Source organism: Sciurus carolinensis, chromosome 10 (assembly GCF_902686445.1).
Source record: "Sciurus carolinensis chromosome 10, mSciCar1.2, whole genome shotgun sequence".
NCBI classification, from domain to species: domain Eukaryota; kingdom Metazoa; phylum Chordata; class Mammalia; order Rodentia; family Sciuridae; genus Sciurus; species Sciurus carolinensis.
Window position 1 is genome coordinate 107,667,198 of NC_062222.1, and position 23,824 is coordinate 107,691,021.

At 41.5% G+C, this 23,824-nt stretch overlaps 1 protein-coding gene across 13 annotated transcripts in view; it reads left to right on the forward strand.

Annotated features, from left to right (window-relative positions):
* Positions 1-23,824, forward strand: part of Apbb2 (amyloid beta precursor protein binding family B member 2) — a 332,249-nt gene that overhangs the window by 207,491 nt on the left and 100,934 nt on the right. For 9 of the 13 annotated variants that reach the window (XM_047566062.1, XM_047566056.1, XM_047566055.1 and 6 more), the window contains one exon: positions 20,221-20,429. In XM_047566062.1, coding sequence (XP_047422018.1) covers positions 20,221-20,429 — 209 coding nt within the window. The remainder of the gene's footprint in view (positions 1-20,220; positions 20,430-23,824) is intronic. The other 4 variants (XM_047566068.1, XM_047566061.1, XM_047566067.1 and 1 more) reach the window with 1 other exon arrangement.

Here is a 23,824-nt window from a genome sequence, read left to right on the forward strand (position 1 = left end):
TAGGATGGATGCACAAGGCCTTTTCAGTCTCATAGCAAACAAACACACCTCATCGCAATTACTTTAAATGCCTTTGGCTCAAAAAAAAAAAAAAAAAAAAAAAAAGATGGAGGGTGAACAGGTGGTAATGTTAAATGAAAATCCAATGCATGGAAAAAATGAGGAAATTGATTCAGTTTATAAACTTTTAGTCAAAACCTCATCCATTTGTGGCTCTTATATAGAGTAATGACTGGTTCTTCCAGAATCTTCAGATTAACTTATAAAGTCATTATAATTATGTCCAACTTTTAGATAATTTGGGAGGGTGGGAAAGATTATTGACTTCTCTAGGATGAAGGGCCACCCTCCACTCCCTCATCTCATCTCCTTTGAATCAGGGAATTTGTTCCTAATGAGGACACATCCTTTAGAAGGTATGAGGCAGAAGAAAGATGTGTGACCTCTGACTTGTGCAGGTTTAAGATAATGTCAGTGAGTATAAGGGCAGGAAATGTTTTGAAAAGTCCTTGACTAATTACAGGGCTGGCGTGTAGAACTTAAGCGTGTGTAATTATGTGTAAAGAATGTAGATTCTAAGCACAATTTTATTGATTAAAAAAAGTCCATCCCAGGGGCTGGGGAGATAGCTCAGTTGGTAGAGTGCTTGCCTTGCAAGCACAAGGCCCTGGGTTCAATCCCCAGCACCGCAAAAAAAAAAAAAGCCCATCCCAGTTCTACTACTTCAGGGGATTTAGAAAAAATTTTATTGGGTAACCTTGGGTTAAAATGTGTTCCCTTTACCTCTCAAAATTGGTCCACATATTCTTTATTTAATCTGATTGATTCTCATTCTTTCCCTTTAAGCATGAGATACAGATGAAGTCATGTTGTCATGACAACAGTTACATGCTGGGAGGAAGGACTCTGAAATGGCCAGTGACTGGGTTTTTAATCATTGATTTAAGTTGATAGCTAAATCAAGTAGGGATGTAGAATTTATAATTATATCTTATTTGGGCTCTATATTGTCACTTGTATTACTGACATGTAATTTTTTGAAAGTGCATTATGACACATAATTTTTATGCAAATGCATACAACTTCATCTCATCTATTCTCCATGTTGTCAACAACAATGATCTCAAAACATCCTCTGTTCAAAACTTTTGATAGCATTTTCTTGCTTGTATAATAAATTTTAAATTCATGAGTGTGGTATGCAGAGTCCTGCGAAAAAATAGCTTTCCACTTTCCACTAGGTTTTCTTGCCGCTGTCCATTCTGGGTCTCACACATACCCAGTCCTTGACTCCAGAGTTCAAGAGCTGAGGGAGATGAGCGTCTCACATAGGAAGAGTAATCCTGTGTGGAAAATTACCCCAAGTAACTTGTCTCTAAAGAGAGATGGTAGCACAAGGAGGAACAGGTTAATTTTTAAAATGTATGATTAGGAAAATTTTGTGGAAGAAGTGACCTTTGAAAAGTGAACAGCGTTTAGTTTATGTAGAGAAAATTTCAGCCCAGAGTAACAACATAGGCAAAGACTGGGGAAGCAGCAATGGGTGGCGTGTGGTGAGACCAGTGAGGGTCCAGTTGGACACTGGGTCAGGAAGAGCTTAAGGGAGTGAGATGGCAAAGGGAGGAGGGGGAACCACCTCGAAGAGGCCTCGACTCAAGCACAGAGCCGTGCTAAAGGAAGTCAGTTAATTTTGTAGAGGTAGAGGAACAAGGATGAGTTGGAATGGGTCTTCTCTGGGAAATGACTAGCAGGGGGTTTATTGGAGGGAGCAATGTAGTCATAATAACCAAGCACAGGCCATTTTTGAATCCAGGTGAGGCTCTTGAGAACTTTTTATCTTTAGACAGGGTCTCGCTAAGTCGCTGAGGCTGGCTTTGAACTTGTGGTCCTCCTCTCCTGCCTCAGCCTCCCCAGTTGCTGGGATTACAGGCACACCCCACCATGCCTGGCTGAAATGGATACTTTTGTGTAGGAGTCAGGGTCCCGATGGAGGTCTGCGCAGATGGCAAGCTCTTCAGCAAATGGTAGTGTGGCTGCTGCTGCTGCTGCTGTTGATGCAGCATGAAAACATTTGGCACTTTGTATAGTTTTCCTGTTCTATTTCAAGAACGTAAATTATCTGACTGCTCCTCCCCAAATGTCTCAGCCTACCTTTCTAGAAACATGAATTTCAGTTAATCTGATGGCTCTTGATTAACTGTCCTTGGTGTGCCAAGCAAGTACTCTGTGGTGGAAGCACAAAGATACCAACGCAAAGCTCTTGTCACAGAGGAGCAGAGAGGCCTTCAACAGGTGGTGGATGGTCCATACCAGAGAATGGGGAAGAACAGGCGAGGGGAGTGAGGGGACTTCTGAATTCTTGAGTTGTTAATAGCAAGGTCATTTTGATTTTCAAAGTATTTCCCAGTATTGGATGCTTAAATTTCATATTGATGTGTCTATCTTGAAAAATTATCAGGTTTATCCAATTTAAGGCATAGTTTCCAAATGAGTTGTAATAGAGACTTTCATTTTGCTTAATCTCCCTTCAAAGACTGAATGTGAATTTCTGAAGCCGCATTCATCCTAGAGAGGTTTAGAAATGAGAGCAGTGGAAGGTGGTGAGTACTTCAAACTTGTGGTCAATTCCTCACCTAGAAATTTAATATTTAGTCCTGAACCACTGTTATGTCTTTCCAGCCAGGGACCATATTGTGTTTTTCAGGACCTTCCATTTGAGGCTCAATAGAAATTTTTATTAAAAAGATCCCTCTGGAATCCCAGGCTCATCGAGAAAACCTCTAGAACAGCACTGTCTCTTCAAAATATAATGTGAGACTGAGTGTGTGGTGCAGGCCTGTAATCCCAGCAGCTCAGGAGGCTGAGGCAGGAGGATGACAAATTCAAAGCCAGCCTCAGCAACTTAGTGATGCCCTAAGCAACTTAGTGAGACCCTGTCTCAAAAAAAAAAAAAAAAAAAAAAAAAAAAAAACAAAAAGGGCTGGGGATGTGGCTTAGTGGCACCCCTGGGTTCAATCCCTGATAACCCCCCCAAAATATATATATATAATGAAAACATGAGTCACATAATATAGTAAATATTGTAATAGACATATTAAAATAAATAAAAAGAAATAGGCAAAATAATTTTATTTAACTTAATATTTGGAAAATGTGATCATTTCAACATATCCTTATAAAATTAATATTTTATGTTCTCTTTGTCATTCTGAGTTTTCCAAATCCATTGTGTGGTTTACTGTGGCAGCACATCTCAGTTTGAACAAGCCACATTTTGTGTGATCAGTAGCCCCATGGGGCATTTAATAGCTACAATATTGAAGAGCCCAATTGTAGAATTTAAGGCTTTTCAGAACTCTGACTCACTTCAGCAGCTACCTGTAGGATGTCTGTATCCTAGATGATTTTATTGTTAAGGAAAATATGTGTGTAAATAAGCAAGTTTGTTTTGGACCTTGATTGTAAGCATGTCATGATCATATGACATCATTCGTGATAGATTTTCTTCACTGGACTCTGCAAAAACCTCTCTCTTATTTTATGCAGTAATTTACACCCTGCCTTCCCCTCCCCTCACTCCATTCTCCCCACACGTAGGCAACCAGTCTAATGTGTTTAATGTTACTTTTTTGCTCAAACCTATACTTATAGTGTGTGTATACTTACAGTGTGGTGGAGTGCTAAATTTACCTAAGGGATAGTTTTTCCCATGTACTTCATTTTTAAAAAACCTGTCCATACACTGTGTGTACATCCAGTGCATTGTCTTAACTGCTGCAAGGTACTTCAAGGTGTGAGTCCAGCACAATTTACTTTCCCCCTTTTAGAGTGATAGGCATCTAGCTCGCCTCAATTTCCCCAGCAGCACAAATAACCATATACATAACATGTCGTGTAATGAATGTGGCATATACTTGATACTGCTGGGTCACAGGAATGTATTATTTATTTGTTTCAGATATATATATATATATATATATATATATATGGGTATATATAGTATGTGTGTATATATATGTATGTATATATATATATATATATATATATATATATATATGGGTATACATACCCATGTATATTTTTATATATATATATGGGTATAATTTTATGTAGTTCAGTGAAAAATATAGCCCCGAATTGGTTGAATCAGATTCTTTTCATGGACAGGTGATTCAAGTTATGGCTTACTTATTTAAGGGTTGTTTATCAGTTTAATTCTCATACATATGTTTCTCATGGGTTAACTAGCCTCGTGGGTTAACTAGACTCTGTGGCCATGAAAGAGGACAAAGCTTCTCAGGGTGACGCTGAAATCTGGGCCAAGGTCAAGTGTATGGAACCTTTATTCATAGTAAGAAAATTTTGCAGTTGTTGCTTCATCAGCAGAGTAGAATGTAGTTTTTAAATGAATTAGCCATAGAGGCAGAAAGTGAAAATGAGAAAGATATCACTTTAAAAATATATATATATAGAAAATTTCCACCAAAAATGTACTCCTGCTTTTTAAAGCAGTTTATACTGTTTGTTTCCTCAAAGGGAATTAACAATACCAAAAAAATTTTTCACATTTTCTTTCTCTCAGTTCCTTTCTGCCCCTGGCTCCATGACTGGGGACTTCCCACTGTACTATTTTCTAAAGGGAGGGGTAAAATGCTCTCAGTTCACTCATCAAAGCACTTCTGCAACACTGCAAGATGCACAGTGTGTTCCTCTGAGGAAGGAAGCACAAACAGTATCTAGGACAGAGTTCCCACACAGCTGTACCCTTGGTCCCCACCGATGTCTGCCTGTTTTCTGTACAAGGAAGACTTTAATACAGCATCTGATTCATTTGCTTCCAAAGAATGTTCCTCTGTGCCCATTTTTGAGACCTAATGATCATAATGATTTGTGTATGATAAACAGTCATCTCTCAAGTGCTTTTAATTTATAGTAATTTCTTTCCTTCAGAAAGTAAGGGAGAGGCTGGGGAGATAGCTCAGTTGGTAGAGTGCTTTCCTTGCAGAAAGTAAGGGAGAGTGTTGGGGAAGACGCTTAGAACATACCAGACAGAGTTCAAGAGCAGATGAACCATCTTTTATAGACAGACACTAACTACCCATAGATCTAGAAAGAAGGAAATAGAACTAACCCAGCACAAAAACTTGTTATAAATTGGAGTTTTTACAAGTGAAAGGCTGAGATTTTGAGATGAGGGAAAAAAAAACGAAAAATAAAATATATCTCCAACTATTTCTGTGGTGTAATAAATTTGGAATCTTTCCTGGAGACCTGCAGATAAGAAATCGCTAATGCTTCAAGAGCAGTTTTCTTGTAGGAAGATAATTTTAGCATATTGGCTGGAATTCGAAGCCTCGTGGGTTAACTAGTGCATTTGAGGGGGAATAAAAAATAGCAAACAACAATTCTGGCTCCTTTTGGATGGCAGCAAAGTAGGATTCAGATTTAGTAGGCACAACACTTAGTGACAAGTGCCTCTCCCGCCCCTTTTCCCATTTCCCTTCCTCTTCTTCCTCCTTTTTCTTCTCTGTTCTCGTTCCCTTAGCTCTCATTCACATTAATGTTATGTAGGCAACCTCAGTAATTTCTGAGACTGAAATGTGAAAAAGGGGGCCATCCCCAACTACATTACATTCAGAAAATTTACCTTGTGTACCTGTGACATGTTGTGGGACCTTGGTTGATTACATTTATTTTAATAAGAGGAAAAAAATCTGATCTTTGCTTTAAGGAATTTAGATCTGCTTAATATGTGATTAATAGCATCTCTGTGAGACCTTTTGGAGCTTTTTGCTTTTGGGGATTCACAAGTTAAAAACCAAATGATTCTATATTCTAATCTTTACAGGAAAGAAGCACAGATTTATTGTTGGAGAGTTTTGAGAATAATTATTTCAGTTACTTGTCCTTCTCTGGAATTTTACCTTAATTACCTATTATAATATGATGCTAGATTCTATTTTGAGTAAAAAATGACACTTCTTACACTTGCATCCCTGTTAGATGGAATCTGCAAATACTTTTGCCTCCTTTTCACAGAGAGCCCCGGAATCTTTTTTCTTTTTTGTTTGTTTGTTTTTGAGACAGGATCTTACTAAGCTGCTCAGGTTGTCCTGGAACTCATGATCCTCCAGCCTCAGTCTCACTGGTGACTGGTCACAGGTTTGTGCCAGCACGCCTGGCTTCAGTGTCTTTGAGAAACTCAGAGCTCTGCGTGTTACTCTGTCATTACTGGAAAAGAAAAACCAAGCTGTTCCACAGGTGTGCGACAGCTAATTGGTTTTCCCCAGGAGAATCTTTGCTTTGCTCTTTTGATCTAAAATTGTAGGGGCTGAGAGAAGAGGATCATAGAGATCAAAGAATTTAAAGCCTTCAACCAAATAAATGACTAGATGTTGCCTGTGTTTAGTGAAATATTGAAGATGATTCTTAAGGTTTGTGAAAAATTAGGCCTGACATAGTATCTTCACCTGCTGTGTTTGACAGTGTTTGGAAGTGAGGTTGTGATGTGATTGTGATGTGATTGGTGGGTGGTGGAAAATGTATGAGTCATAACTGATGAAGTTATATTTCAGCAATCTGATATTTTAGAAAGAGAATTGGACACGTTGGGAATCAGGAACCTGATTCTTAACCCAACTCGATTAATTTAGATGTCAATAGGCTTGGGTTTAAATGTGAGTGAATCCATTAGATGCTGTTTCTTTCTAGATGCTGGACTGGAATTCAGTTTTTTGCTATTAGATGAATAGTTAGGATCATCTGTCAGTATAGAAGACTCTAAAATAGCGGTGACTTATTACAGTAGAAATGTATTTTCCTTTCACATAGCAGTCTGGCAGTAGCAGTCCACTGATTAATGGCTCTGTTCCACAAAGACCTTAGGAACCAAATCCCCTCTGCCTTACTACTCCACCATCCCTAGGTTATAACCTGTCCTCCTGGTCCAAAACAGCATTTCTTTTCCCAGGCAGGAAGAGAATGTGCACCTGCCAGCTTTTTTGTTTGTTTGTTTAGGCAAACACTTGGAAATTTCTATACAGTCCTTGAACTTAGAATATTCCCTGCCTGGACACATCTAGCTGCAAAGGAGGCTGGGAAATTTCATCTTTATTCATGTGCAATCAGAAATTTATATCACTGTAGAGGAAGAGATCGATGTTGCAGTGTCTACTACAGGTACCTTATGTATGAGATGCCAAATACCACGCTTCTCATGGATAAAAGAAAAAGTACAGAATTTGTTCAGTTAACTTTATGCTTTTAAATAATTGTTTACACTTAGTTTTCTGCTGTGTAACATGATTGCAATTTAGAACAAGATTTAGAAAATAAAATCACCCAGATGCAAAGTATAACCTTTTATTATTAGTTACTGTCTTTCTACTTCCAGACCTGTTTCCCACTTACTAAACTCCTCTTAGACTTGGTGCTGAGGAAAAGGTTTCTTTCTTGCTTGCTTGTTTTCTAATAAATTTCTTTTATTAGACAACAAAGACTTTGTACGTTTTTTGAGCAAGAAATTAAATTTTTTCTCAACTCCATGGCTGTATTCTCTCATGTTATTTTATTGGTTGAAATATACTTATGTCTTTTACATAAACTGCTACAAATTCTTTTATTTAGGTGGAGAATAAATATCCCAGAGGAATCATAAACAGAAATGCCCTCGCTCTGATTTTTTTTAAATGTTTTTAAAACTTAATTTCAGAAAAACACTTTTTTTCCTCCTCCCCATCTGTAGTCTAAAATCCTATTTTACATCAAATATTAAAGCTTCTCCATTAACCACTCTGGCAGCCTGAACAATTTACTTCAGTTCTGCTGATTTCTTCAAAAGGTATTTAACCTTTAAAATGCACTTAGCAAGTGGAATGGTTCCCTAACAGAAATACACTGAGGTTTTTCCACAGTAGGGTGAACAGACTGGTTTCCTAACCTTCATCAAGTTATTTAACAATGCCAAAATTCACTTCTTTACCTATATAATAGAAGTAATGCATCCTCTATCTCTTTTGCAGGATTTTGTAGAATCAAATGATGGTGGTGTTGTTATAGTATTTTGAAAGTGCTGCAGTGTGCTAGAAGGACGTGCGTTGGTCTTACATCAGAAACACAATATATGCATTTTAGGGGGAGTGTAAGGGTGTAATGTTCCCACACATATATTTTGATATTAAAGAACATTGGTACTCACTGCAGCTTGGTTTTTTCGTGTGCCAGCAAAAGGCCAACTTGTCATCGAATGCTCTATTCAGTCTTATTTAACATAGATGGGAAGTCAAGCCCTGGCATGTCACTGTTCAGAATAACAATGACCTCAGCAGCCCCTGGAGGAGCTTCCTTCTTATGATCCCTGCCCTTGTATGCCAGCGTGAGGACTAGGAATCTAAGAGAAAAACCCTTAGAGGACCCTGCCAAAATAATGGAGGAGAAACTGACTCCATTTAACAGACCTCCAGACCTATTGACCTTGAAAAAGAGTGGTGCCCATAGTAATTCCATCTGTTTAATTGCACAGAAGGCAAAGAAAGATTCTTACCATTGGTTGTATTCTGCCTCCTCTTCTGCTGCTCACTCTGAAATAATAATCAAATGAAATTGCAAGATTGGTTTGACGGAGGATATGCCAGCTGGATGTGTTCTCTGAGTGACGTTTGTAGTTACCCTCTGCTTAATTTCCACATAATGGTAGATCTTCCTTCAATACTGTGTTTAGGACTAGACACTAAATATCCCAACTTGGAAGCAAAGAATTGAATGCCTGATTTGTTGCTCTTGCTGCCAAACCTAAGCAACCTACCTGGTTTGAACAGGGTGCATTCCTGCCAGCCACTAGGTGAGGGGTAGAGGCCAGCAACTGGCAGAAATGGAATACAGCCTGCCTGGCAATTTTTATGTAAATATGTTGTGATCTTTACTCTTAAAAAATTATCAAAAACATGCTGATTTCAAGACCATGCCCAGCTACACTTGTTCATTTTTATGCTTAGATTTTTGGATTTGGGATGAATGTTAATTTCAGTGCAGTTCCCCCCCGCCCGCCAACACTTCTCAGCAGTAAAATATGAATCTTCACTCCAATTTTAAGGTATTTTGTTTGTTTTTGTACTGGGGATTGAATCCAGAGGCGCTTAACCAATGAGTTAAAGTCCCCAGCCTTTTTTATTTTTATTTTGAGACAGGGTCTACTACTAAGTTGTTTAGGGCATCACTGAGTTGCTGGAGTTAGCCTTGATCTTGTGATCCTCCTGCCTCGGCCTCCGAGTCTCTGGGATTACAGGTGTGTGTCACTGTGCCCAGCTTAAGTATATATTTTTAAGTGTTTCTGTTTTGGGAGGGAAAGTCAGAGGGTTCTTAGTAGTGGTTGTAAATTATGCTGTGTTGTACGTTGTGCACAGTAAAAATGGAAATAGTGTTTATAGGTTATACTTCATATCATCTCAAGATAGTAACAGCTCCTTTCAATCTTTTTTGGTACCACAGAGTGAACCCAGGGATGCTTAACCACTGAGTCACACCCTCAGCCCTTTTTTATATATTTTTTTAAAGTTTAGAGATAGGATCTTACTTAGTTGCTTAGGGCCTCTCTAAATTACTGAGGCTGGCTTTGAACTCATGATTCTCCTGCCTCAGCCTCTTAAATGTCTGGAATTATAGGCATACACCACCGTGCCCAGCTCCTTTTGTAATAATAAGAAAATGTACACGTGTTCTATTGTGTGCGTAGGTATTAAGACTTTCTTATGATATTAAAATATTCTATAAGCCTGGCATGGTGGTACATGCCTGAAATCCCGTGGATCAGGAGGCTGAGGCAGGAGGATTGTGAGTTCAAAGCCAACCTCACCAATTTTGCAAGTACTGAGACCCTGTCCCTAGATAAAGTATTTTTTAAAAGGGATGGGATGTGGCTCAGTGGTTAAGCACCCTTGAGTTCAATACCTGGTACCAAAAAAAAAAAAAATCTGAAACTCATAATTAACCTCAGTTGTGTATATGTGTATGTGTATTTATATGTTTGGATACATGGAAATTTTCCTTTCAGATAAATTTAACTGCTTACATTTCATACTTTTTAATTTTTAAGTCTGTCTGTGAAGTTACCTGAACTGTATTGGTGTGTTAATTTTTGAGAACAGTCTAAGAAAGACATCATTTCCTGTCTTCCCTCAATATCAGATCACTTTCTGTTCACCTTCTTTCCAAGAACATGAGGTAGAGTCAAGCAGTCCCAAAAGACGAATGTCTTCAGGATAAAAAGCGTGTGCAGACTGTTTGTTTCAGCTTCGTTTCTGCTTCTCCAAGGACTCGGCTACGTGACATAAAACAGCCACCTGCTGATTAAAGAGGTGCCGTGTACACAAACGAGTGTGTTCTCACATGATTCATCCTTTCTAAATTGACATGGAGTAGCTGGTGTTACCTAGTTTACTTGAGCTCAGTAAAAATTACCTTTTTAAGTGAACACTTTGGTTGTTATGAATTCTCAGAAATCTCTTTGGTTTTAATGAAGAAATATGCTATGGTTGATACCAGTTCAGAAGTGTTTTGTAGGGGCTGAGAGTGTAGCCCAGTGGTAGAGAATGTGCCCAGAGCACATAGGTCTTGTGTTCTACCCCAGCATCCCCCCCCGCCAAAATTTTTATATTAGAGAATTTTTTTTCAAAGTCACATTTGAATGAAGTAACTATAGACTGATAATAATAAACATGGTTTACAGAGTGACTACTGTGTGCCCAACTTTGTGCTCAGTTCTTTGTTCTCCTTGAAACCTATGAACCTCTGAGCTCACTGTGTTATAGTGAGCAGATAGACCATTGGAAATTAAGCCAGTTTTCTGAGCTAGATTCAAATCTATGCTGTTGACCTGATACCATAGTCCCTGTTCTTGGCATTAACAAGGCCCTGAGAAAAATTAAGTCAAGTAAGTTCAGCATAGACCATGTCTCCAGTGAGTTTAAAATAGGGAATTTCCTGGTATTTTTTGCCAAAAATGCTTAATAAAAATATTTAATATGTTTAGTGTTGAAAGACCCAAATTTAAAGACTGTCTGAATATCGAGTTCTTGGAATATTTATTCAGTTTCAACAGAAAAATCCTCAGCTACAAATAGCTCCCTATTTCAAGGACACTCAAAAATCCTAATATTGGAGTTTTTAAAGGAAAATATGAAGAGAAGTGTTAGGACATTAACACTCCCCAAACTGTTAAGAGTTTGATTACAACTGTTAAAACAATGCTACCACATGAAAACTCACTTGAGTACAAAGTGTAATTTTTCTAAGGCTGTGATAGACTTATCAGGATATAAATTATGTCTTGAAAATTAATGTAGCAAAGAAACATGAGGGCTTTGAGACTGTTCTGGGGACTTTCATCCACTCTGGTGGCTGGCAGGTCAGGATCTGGGGGCTCACCCCCTTGTGGCTGTGGTCTGCACTTCTGCCAGCCCCTCTGCTGAAGGCTACATTCTAAGCAGCCTCTGTTTGCTGCTTGAAGCCTCAGCAAATCTATAATTAACCATGTAGACCTGGAGCCCTGGCTCTGGACCATTTCAGACAGCCCTCTTGGTTCCCTCCTGTTTCCCTCCTGGTTGAGTCTGTTACCCAGGTCACCTCTTCTATTCTTTGCTCTTTTCCCAGCTTCTGGATAATGCTTGGTGTTGCTAGGAGGCCCTTAATATGAAAGAATAAAGAAGTGGAGGAATAAATGATTGAAGAACATTACATGTATTTTATCAGTAGGCAGTAGTTAGATGGAGTTTGGAGAATCCTGACTGACTGTTCTATGTCCCCAGACCTACCCTTTGATTGTTAAAAGTGTACTGTCATGAAACCAGCAGCAGATTCTTGGGCCCCACCCAGACCTACTGAGCCAGGCCCTCTGGGGGTGTTGTTGCTTGAGAACCACTGCTCTCCACCCTGTCCATCATAATCATCTCTGCACCCACAGCTCCGAAACAAAGCCTGACCCAGAGTAGACAGGAAGCACTGGCTAAATGCACTCATCCATCTTCCCTCTTCCCACCCTGAGCGGAGCACTCCTGAGCTGGGCACACACACGCCCAGGAAGGGAGTGAATGCCATTCTGAGGACCTGCAGAAAATCTTTTGTGCTCTGTAGTCAGACCTTGCTAAATATAGACTCCCAGCTCACCCAGTCCTCCTTCCTGTGCCCTCCTCAGCAGGAGAGGAAATTTCCAGCTCCTGCTAGATGCTAATTCATCTTTATTTGACCCTGGGTTTCTGAAAGAGCCCAGGGAGAGGGTGATTAGAGGTGGGTTTGCTTCTCACACCAGCCCTTGCCAAGATTAGTGGGTCCTACAAGGAAACCAGGGTGCAGCCAGCCCTTGGCCCTGGCGCCTGAGGTGGCTGGAGCCGGCGGGTCCTTGCTGCTCACAGATGGGCCCCTTGTTCCCACGCCAAGTGTTGCTTTTGGCCCAAGAGGCTGCCGGCACAAGAGAAGCTTTGTGGGGCTCTCAGCCTTGCTATTTTTACTCCCTTCCAGGCCCTGCTTCCTATTCCTTCAAAAAAGAACAAAAAATGCAAACAAGGAAGGACTGCAGAGCCATTTTGAAAGGACACCTGTGACTCAGGTCTTCACCATTGACCTGTGACAGTGCCTGACAGCATGTGACAGAGCCTGCAGTGACATACAGTGATGACAGGAGATGGGAAACCGGGGAAAAACTCTTTAGTGCCAGAGCTCATTGGAGGGAAGGAGAAGAAACCCAAGATCAGCCTCTGCAGGGAGTCTGAGGGTGGGATTGGATCTCCAGGCTTCTAGGGGAGGACCTTGCTGGTCTGCTGGCCACTTTCCTAGAGCAGGATCAGGGAGGGAGGCCCGGAAAGGAGGTCCATGTGGAAAGGCCCGCATTGGGGAAGCGCACTCACCGCAACGCGTCCACAACACCAGGGCGGCTTAGGGCTCAAGTCCAGACCCCAGAGCTGAAGCTTGGTGCCATCACTTCAGAGCTGCTTGACCTTGATCAGGTCAGCTGCTGGTCTTTTAATCCAGCCCTACAGCATTGTTTTGTTTTGTTTTCACTCTTTTTCCTAATTCCCCGTGCTGACCATATTGGCTTTTGTCACCTCTTGAAAAAGTAAAATCTATTTCCATATCAGGACACAGTTTTCTACCTTGATTTTAAACCAATCTGCTGTCCTCTCAGAACCTTAGAAACAGGGTTGACAAGAGTGCCTCCTTCATGGGGCAGCCAGACAGGCCCTGAGCCACAAAGGCTGTGTGATATACACCCGGTCAGCCTCAGGATCCTTATCACTGTTACTCGCTTACATTATCTCATAGCAGCCTGGGGCCCTGGGCTTGCAGCCCCCTGGATCCAGCCTTGCCCTCCCGCTGGGACTGGCATGAGCTTACATGTGGTAATAGAAGATGCACTTTACTTTATGGGTGAAGAATACCCCAGCCCACAGAAGTTTGGAAACTCAAAAATCATATACAGACGCAAAGCAACTTTATTCATTTGGCATCGATTTGTGTTTGAGAGAAAACTAGGACAAATTTAGCAAATCTGCTTTAAGATAGAGAGCGGAGGACATACATCTTTATTTTTAATATTATGAAATATTTTTCACTTTGACATTAATTGCGAAAGACATTTGGAGAAAGAGAAGGTGTCTTGTGGTGGCAGAGGCACAGCTGGCCAGAGCGCAAATGGTGTGTGTTTTAGTTAGCTTTTTTGCTGCTATGACTAAAAGACCTGATCAGAACAATGTAGAGGAGGAAAAGTTTATTTGAGGGCTCACGGTTTTAGAGATCTCAGTCCATAGGAGGCTGACTCCATTCCTCAGGACTCGAGGTGAGGCAGAACATCATGGCAGAAGAGTGTGGCAGAGGGAAGCAGCTCACATGATGTTCAGGAAGCAGAGAGAGAGCCCATTCACCAGACACAAAATATATACCCCAAAGGCACAACCCCAGTGACCCACCTCCTCCAGCCACACCCTACTCACCTTCTGTTACCACTCAGTCAATCCCTGTCAGGGGATTAATTCACTGATTGGGTTAAGACTCTCATAACCCAAACATTTCTCCTCTGAACCTTCTTGCACTGTCTTATGTGAGCTTTTGGGGGACACCTCACATCCAAACCATGACAGTGTGTCAGGAGGAAGAAGCCCAGCAAGGCAGGTGAGGTAGAGTGTAGAGCTGCCTCTACGTCCAGCCCTGCAAGGGAGCCTCCACACCTCCTGTCCATGGAGAGAGTCGCCATTAGATTATCTTCTCTTAGCCTCATTTCTTTGAACCGTGATGACCATCTAACATCTTAGATTCTGCAGCAAGCATTTTCTTTTGCATATATAAAAAACTTCTTATTGTGACTTTAGTAAGCTGTGTATGTCCATATATTGCTGGCTCTGGAGACCTGTACTTGGTAATAAACGAGTGGGCGTTCAGGTAGTGACTAAGCCTGTTACATGCCATCTGCGTTCTGAGTGTTTCATACATGGGCCAGTGAGGTGGGTGCTGTTATGATCCTTGTTTTACGGATAAGGTCTGAAGCCTGAAGAGGTCGGGTATCTTGTCCAAGGTCATTCAAGCAGTGAGTGGCTGAGCCAAGATAAGAAGGTCCTCTCTGCATTCCATTTTCTGTTCTCATAACAGGCCACACAGTGCCATCAATAGGTTTATTTCTGATTCCGCTCTCATTTCTAGACTCACTGGAGCCACCAAGAGTCTTGAATGAATCCTTTCTTTTTTCTTGGATTATCTTCCTAGGTATTGAAAAATATTCTGACTTGTCCAGCTTTCTCTTCTGGTCTGTTCAACTGTTTAAACAACAGTTGAACCTTTAGGTCTCAAAACTCTACCAGCATGTTTTTTAATTTATGAAAAACAATATATACTCAGAAATACCCTTAAATACAGATGTGCCGTTTAACAAATAATTATAAAGGGAATGTCTTGTCACCACCTGCCAAGTCAAGAGACAAAATGCTTCTCTTTTTTTGGTACTGGGGATTGAACCAGGGATGCTCTACCACTGAGCCACATCCCCAGCCTTATTTTCTATCTTGAGACAAGGTCTGACTAAGTTGCTGAGGCTGGCCTTGAACTGGCAATCCTCCTGCCTCAGCCTCCTGAGTAGCTAGGATTATAGGCATGCACCATTGCACCCAGCTATAAAATATTTCTTACACTGCAGAAGTCCTAGATATGCCTTCTCTGATCATAGTCATATCCCTCCAGTCACACTTTCAGGTATTCATTAACCTTGGTGTGTGTGTGTGTGTATGTGAGAGAGAGAGAGAGGAGAGAGAGAGAGAGAGACAGAGATCCTCATATTTCTTTATAGTTTTCTACTCTTTTACTGTCCGTGTCTATGTCCCTGAATATTGCAGTGTAGTTCTTGACCTTTATATGAATGGAAATTTAATGAATTCATTCTCTTTTGCCTTCCTTCTTTTCAGCAGTAGTGTGTTGGTGAAATTTCTAGAAATTTCATATTCTAGTGCACAGCAGTTCTTGGTTCATTTCATTCATTCATTCCTTCATTCTGCTGTAGCTTATTTATTCTTCCTGCCATAAATGACTGTCTAGGTTGTCTCCACACATGGGTCCACTAGAATTGCTGAGTCATAAAGTGGAGATTCCCTCAACTTCAGTAATTAATACCATTCTTTTTTCAAAGTGATTGTACCCAGTTATGTTTCTGCCAGTTCCCATTGCCTTCCAACAATTAGTATTATAACACTTTTTAATTTGTGGTATGTAAAGATATCTATTGTCTTATGAATTCAGGTGTTTTTTAAATACTCCCAAGGCTTCTATAGATTTCTCCAACACACTCTCTTATAAATCTTTCCTTGACCATCCCTGCCCTTGGCCTGAGATCCAGTTCTGTGGGTGGGGAGCTGAGATGGGATTCCTCAGTGTGCTCTGTACTGATACCAGCTCTACCTCCCCAAGATTACTGTGGCACAGAGACTCACCCAAAGCAGGGGGAAATGGTGTCTGCTATGGAGGTCTCCCAGGATATTCCCGCTGGAAACTAAGAATACCACATTGTGACTCGAAACCCTCAGCAGATCTATCCAGAACAGGTGCATGGCAGACAGCGGGTTACGCAGCCAGCTAGGAATCAGAAGTGCAGGGAGATGGTCCACCTCCGAGGCCTTTCCATGCTGCCAGCACCTTGCTGGTGTCCAGCCAAGCTGCCCTCAGTGAGGAGAACTGAGGGACTGACGCGTTCTCCTCCAGGCAGCTGGTGTTTCAGATATGCCTACTGGGTCGATCTGCACACCCTCCTTCCTGCCTTTTCCATGGTGGTACCTCTCTGAGGGCAGTTGTCTGGAGCTGCTTGATGACCTCTGAAACAACTGTAGGGCAGAAGCAGTTTCTTGACATTCCAATGTCTTAGCTCTACAGGACTTTTGCTCTAACTATGGTATCAAAGTTCATTTTAATCAAAAATTTTGAAGAACAACTGATTCTATTTTCAAGGAAAATCATACATACGGGGCAAATGTGTAACAGATAAAAATGGGGCTATTGTGGTTGGGAAGTTCTAGAAGGGCCAGGAATTCCACCTCTGCTCCACTAGTTTCCTCCCTGATTTGATACCAATTGAAAACTACTGGGCTATTCATAAAGTCCACAGCACTTATTTAAATGTGTACATAGTTTTACGTAGAAAACATGAGATGATGCAGATTAAACAAAAGATAATGTGGTGAGGCTCAGAGACCTCAGAAGGGATAGTTGCTACTTCTCCTTGTGGAACCTTTAAGTACAAAAAAGATACAAAGTCCCACTCAAGATCCCTTGGCCTCCAGCCCAGAACTCTGATTTATTCTGGTTTACTGTGGTCCACTGGTGTCTGTGGGGGATTGTTTCCAGGACCCTCACAGATACCAAACTCTGAGGATGTTCAAGTGCCTTTTATAAAATGGCATAGTATTTGCATTATAACCCATGTATATCCTCCTCCCTTATAGTTTAAATCATCTCTGGACTTATAATGCCTAATATAATGTAAATGCAATGTACATAATTGTTACTATATTATCTAGGGAATAACAACAAGAAAAAAGTCCATACATGTTCAGTGCAGATATGGGTTTTATTTTTTAATACTGTAGATCGTCCTTGTTTAATCCATGGATGTGGAACCTGCAGATAAGGATGACCAGCTGTATTTCTGTTTTATCCATGAGGACATTCATATACACCATTAAAAAGACATTGTTGGCATTCCCAGGGGTCATGAAGTTGCCTAGAACAGATTGCTTTAGACTTACTCTTCTGCTAAGTGCCAAGTTCATCATTGGAGGACCTAATTCATTCACTCATTTCTCCCTCCTTCCTTTTTTATTCTTTTCTACCTTCCTTCCTCCCATCTAACCATCCATCCATCCATCCACCATTTATTATTGAATTGCTACCATAGTAGGTGCTGGAGATACGACGGTTAGGGGGACTCTCTACATCAATGTGGGATGATGTGGAGGGGATTCTGTAGGTGATGGTGGAACTGTTAATATTATAAATATGCTCACTTCTTCCTTCATCATCATTGCCATTGTCTACTATTAGCAACAGAATAAGCCCCCTTTTAAATGTATTCCAGCAAACTCTCACCATGAACTTAGACTATAAACCAGTTAAAAGTGGGGTAGGTTTGGTTCAAATCAGAACAGCCCAATCCTGCCACTCAGCACAAAGTCATCATCCCTCTACTACCTGCCCGCCCCACCTCCAGCCCCCAGATACCTCCTCAGACAGCCAAACTCAGAATCCATTGCCCTTGGTCTGGGCCCTGGGTCTGACGTGGTCTCTTGTGCTGATATCATATATGGTATCCCTCAGCCTCGCTCTTGCCCCATGCTGAAGACACATAGGATAAATGTGGAAATTCAGGCCCTTGGACCTCATAAACACAGAAGTGGTAACTGGCAGTCTGTCTGTACTGCTTCTGCATCTAGCCCCAGAGCTGCTTGTCTGGGAGCCACTAGGGTGGGACAAGGGATCCCACTAGCAAGAGTTTTCTCCCACTTAATCCCTAAACCCTGTATTTTCTCTCTCCTGTCCTAGTTAAGAGGCTGAAAATGAAGAAACAACCAAAGTGACCCCTTTAACCCCCTAAAAAGGGGACAAGGAAAAGAATAATAAACACATTTCGTTAAAGTGGTTTCTACAAAATTTGGTTAGGTTGAAATTGTAAAATCAGGCTTAATTTTTCTGTCGGGAAGGGGAAAATTTGCATCCTAATTTGAGACGGGTGGCAGTTCTGCCTCTGGCAGATTTAAAAAAGAAAGAACAAAAAAAAAAAAAAAAAAAAAAAAAGAACAAAATGATCCTGGAATGCCAGACAGCTGCAGGAATACACATCTGTGCCCAGGGTCTTAATCAGCCTCTTTGTTGGGTTTCTCTTTTTCTTCTTGTGGTTGTAACAGCCTCAGTCAGGCCTGCCCACAGGGGGTGTGGCGACGTTCACACAGATCAAGGCCTACACGTGTTCTCACTCAGATGGCCGTGACACGCCCTGGCCTCTTCTATGTGGCCATGGAGGAAAGGACCTAACATTAAAGTGACGCTTAGGTCGAGAGCTCAGGTTTGTTTCCCTGCCTGCCTGCACTGACAGAGCTGCCTGAGATTCATCCGTGATCCCATCTCTATGAATTTCTTATCCTACTTCCTCTCTTCTCTTCTTTAGCACTTTTATCCATTACATATTTAACTCAAGACCAAAAATAAGGATGTTTTATTTTATTTTGGTACTGAGGATGGGACCCAGAGGTGCTTTACCACTGAGTACATCCCCAGTCCCTTTTATTTTTCATTTTGAGGCAGGGTCTTGCTAAATTGCTGAGGATGGCCTCAGACGTGTGATCCTGCTGCCTCAGTCTCCCAAGTGGCTAGGATTACAGGTATGTGCCACCTTGCCTGGCTCCAAGATTGAGGGTTGTTTGTTTGTTTGTTTGTTTGTTGGTACTGGAGATTGAACTCAGGGGCACTTGACCACTGAGCCACATCCCCAGCCCTATTTTGTACTTTATTTAGAGACAGGGTCTCACTGAGTTGCTTAGCACCTTGCTGTTGCTGAGGCTGGCTTTGAACTTCTGATCCTCCTGCCTCAGCCTCCCGAGCCGCTGGGATTACAGGCGGTCACCACCATTCCCAGCAAGACTGAGATTTTTTTTTTTATTAGTTGTTGATGAACCTTTATTTATTTATTTGTATGCAGTGCTGAGACTTTTTAAAAGCAAATAGTTATTGAGGAAACTGACAGTATGTTAATATAGACCAAGTGTAACTGAAATTGTTCAGTGGATGTATGTCATTTGGCATCCCACAGTGCTTAAAAAAATTATTCTTTTAATGTGAAAGCCTTTGGACTTTGTAGATGCTCGACATTTGCCACAGTCCCCACAATTCCCTCTTGTCTCTCACACTTGCCCTCCTCCATGTGTTTCCGTTACTGGCTTGTTTTTATTAAAACCAGTCTGGTTCTTTGCTGAACTCTAAGGCCTTCCCAGTTCGCTCTCCCTAGGAATGTTCTCTGTACAATTTAGAATTCTGGTGTATTTAAAAGACATTGCTACTATGTAGGAAAGGTCGTTAAAGTGCATGATAGAGGACTGGGGTTGTGACTCAGTGGCAGAGCACTCGCCTAACGTGTGAGGCCCTGGGTTCGATCCTTAGCACCACATAAAAATAAAACAAAGGTATTGTATCCACCTACAACTAAAAACAAACAAACAAAAAAGTGCATGAAAGACATAAGTATAGTACTCATGTATTGAAAATGGTTACAGAAAATTAGGTTTATACTCCAAGCTGGGAATGATATGTGATGCCAACCAGTATTCTTGATAACTGACACAGGGATCCAGTAGATTTGGTGTGTAGCCCTGTGAATTTTACTTGGGTAGTTGATCCTGGTTCGTGGTGCTTTAGCTTGGTCATAGTGTTCTTTAGAGCTATAGAAGGATCTGATATTTGAAAATCTGATATATGAGAATATATTTGAAAATATGGCCGTATTCTCAAGTGCCAACCTGTTTTCCCAACTGTTTTGTGGTTTCTCCCTATCACCCCTTACACCACATCTTATATCCATAGGATGGTTTTGGTTCTTCTCATTTGGACTGTGGACACATCTACCTATATGGGTTGCCTGGCTATTGGCACTGAAATCAGAAGGCTCTTTTCCTCTTTTAATAAAGCCCTTTCTATCTTTCCATTTCCCAGCAGATATCTGGAGTGATCAGTCATTTCAGACAGATCCGGATTTGCCGCCTGGCTGGAAAAGAATCAATGACATCGCTGGGACCTATTATTGGCACATCCCAACAGGAACAACTCAGTGGGAACGGCCGGTCTCCATCCCCGCAGATATCCAGGGTTCTAGGAAAGGGTCACTTAGCTCTGTAACGCCATCTCCCACCCCAGAGAACGAGGTAAAATGGAAGTGTCTTTTTACCGGCTTAGTAGAGTGGATGTAAACTTGTGATTTCTCTTTAGACTAGTGGTTTCCACCCCAACAGGTCATCGAGGTAAGCCTTTTGATTATCATGCATGTTGCATTTGAAATCTCAGGAATGCTTCCTCTTAGTAAATAGTGTTAATATCCATCTTTTGGGGGTGTTTTCATGTTTAATGGCTTTTGGTCTCTTGAAACACCCTTCTAGGTACAGAAAGCAAGACAGCTCATTAATGAGGAGTGGTTAAGATTCCCTAGGGCCCATGGAGGCAGTAATTTACTCTGCAGGTACCATTGCATGGTACTGCCTTGATAAAATATTTACACGCAGAAGAACATCTCTTGGCCAGGCATGTGATAATTACCATGCATCTTATTTGCCTTGGGTTCCTTCCCTAGCTTGAAAAGGATGTCTGCAAGAATAACCCTAGAGAGCCCTTAAATGTTTAATTTCTATTTTGAAAAGGATCTGTTTATTTAGCAGAAGTGACATAATTTTAGAAATAATTAGCAGCATAAATTTTTCCTATCCCTGAGGATGAAATCTGGATGTTTAAACAAAGAATTGAGGCATTAAAAATTCCATTGTGATAATTATTAATATAAAGATTCCTGCAGTGAACCTTTAGGAATCCTGATAACAGAACATTCAAGAGAATTATAATTGAGAAAGGTCACAATTAAGGGATGATTTTGTTGTTGTTCTTTTTTGTTTGGTTTAGAAAAGTGGTTTGATCCATAACACCCAGGTTTTCTCCCCATTTTGTTCTTTAAATAAGCCCATTATCTTTCACTTTGAGAACACTTCATCTCTTACCTGCAGAGCTTCTCTGTCACTTAAAACTGTTATCACCTTTCCTGTCTTTAAACACAGAGTGTCTTATTCCTACACTTTGGTTATTTATTTCTTGTTCCCTGGGAGGCAATAAGGATTACAGGCCTTATTATCACATTCCTGCTGTTACAACCTGGACCTCTCTTTCTCAGCCTGGACTCCAGTTCTTCATCTCTAAAGTGACAGAGTGGAGTGAGCTGGACCTTTACCGGTTAACAAAGTTGGTTTGTTCTTTGTCCTGATCTTCAGGCACATGCTTCAGTCCACTGAACCATAAAAGATTTTTTTTCCTTATCACTCGATTATTTTGCTGACTTTTTTTGAAGCATAACATTTCCACGCCCTGGGCATTTTCATCTTGGGTTAGGTGTGCTGGGGAGTAATGAAGAACCAACCCAGCCCTAGCCCGCAAGGAGCTTGATCAACATGGAGGGAAGCTCTCCCATTCTAACCTAGCTGCGTCCTGAGCTTCTCCCTGCACCACAGGAGTCCTCCCAGGAGTAGAACCGGGCAGGAGCAGCTTCTGCTCTCACTAAGGGCAGACGAACTTTCCTCCTTAGCTGTATGTAATTTCTCTTGGCATCTCTGTTAGGATCTCTCCCTGTTCCAGGGCTTCATTCTTCTATCCCAACCCTTTAATCGTGTCCAAAATAACCTACAGTCTTAGAAGGCCAGGTTGGGACAGGGTCACAGTACTAGTATCCATATGTTACAGATGGGGAAACTGAGGTGCGGAGGACAGTGAGAAGCCCCAGTGCCGGGTCTGAAACTCAGGAGTTCCTGAATTCTCCTTTATCCTTGGCCAGAGTTCTTGTCACTCAGCATCCCTGGCTTCAGGGTTTCAGCCTACCCTGCCTCTCGTTGTCTCTGAGGTGTGGAAATCAGACTAATTTTGAAGCACGATTCCTGTACAGGCATCTCATGTCCTCTGTAATTAGAAGAAATAAGTCCTTCTTAATGTCTGCCAAGGCCAAGGCATGGGTGTGGTGGAGTCCATGGAGGTCATCTGAAGTTACCATAGCTTGGATTTTTATTTCTTTGCTTAATATAGTAGATTTTGTTTCTATATTGACTTCAAAACAATCAATCAGGGCAGCTGGCCCTGGGTAAAACTCTCAGGTATCAGAGTGCCTCTCTAATGCCTGAGCCTCCTGATGCCCACTCTTGCCTGTTCTTCCCCCTTCTATGTCTGCTTCCTATGCCCATCCCATGCATGGCTCAGGACCTTTTTCCAGGTTCAGAAGGGTTCACCCCTTTTCTTTCCCTCTTGGAGTTTAGTACATCCCCATAATTCAGCCTCATCATTGCTTTTTTGGGTCTGGGGTGCAGCTCAGTGGTAGAGTACCTGCCTGTCATGGACAAGGTCCTGGACCGAATCCCCTGCACTGCAAAATAATGTTTTTTTCAGGGTATTTTTCTAAATATTATTTCTTCTGATTGGATTATATTCCCATGGCAGAGAAGATAGCTATTATGGTCCTCATTTTTTTAAAAAAATTATTTATTTACTTATTTTTATGTGGTGCTAAGGATTGAACCCCCACGCATGCTAGGCAGTTCTGTCACTGAGCTACAGCCCGGCCCTTATGTTCCACATTTAAGAAAAGAAGTCACTGAGAGTCCGAGGGTTGAGTAGCCATGAAGCTGGTATTAGAGTGGAGGCATCCCATCCCGACTCCACCTGTGCTTTGCCCCTAGTGCTACGTGAATTTCCACCTTCTGCTGGTACATTCCACTCTTCTGCTACTAACCATGCCAGTGTACTGGCAGAGTCTTATCCCTCCACAGAGCTTTGTTAACAGATGATTATTTTTGGAAGTTTCAGAAACAGGGACTCATATCCAACCCTTTAGTAGACCAATAGGACAGGAATTCTTCTGATCCACCTTTCAGTGGTTTACGACATGCTCTGTATTTGAGGCCATCCATTGAGTCAAAGAACCAGGCAGACGTAAGAGGCACTAAATTAAAAAATCACAGAAGCAAAAGGATGAGCAGGGAGAGAGAGGGGGGATGAGAGAGTTGAAGACCCAGCTGCCACACAGCCAGGATGTGGAGACACCAACGGTGATGCTAAACCACAGGGATTTACAGCACCAGGCAGTCCTATCTCATTCCTCCCCGTCAAACAGGCACCTGGTACTACAGTTGTCATTCCTGTTTTAGACTTGACAACCTTGAGACCCAGAGAGGGTAAGTGACTTGCACGAGATCACAGAGCTAGTACATGGTACAGTCAACCCGAGTTCAGTTTACTCCAAGCTTCACAGAATATATCAGGAAGCCTGGAGACTCGAGTCTCTTCATCTCATCCTGAGGAAGGACTCTCACATGCAGAGCCTTCTAGAAAATGACTTCTCTTAACAGCACCACTTCAGGTGCTAATGACAGCTGAAGAGAAATGAATGTTTCTCTAACACCATTTCTTTGATCCCTAAATAGAATGTATTTCGACTAATCTCAAAACATGAGCACAAGCAAAATGTTAAGGGAGAGAAGACACTTGTCATGTTAGAAATGCATATTTTTATTCAGCC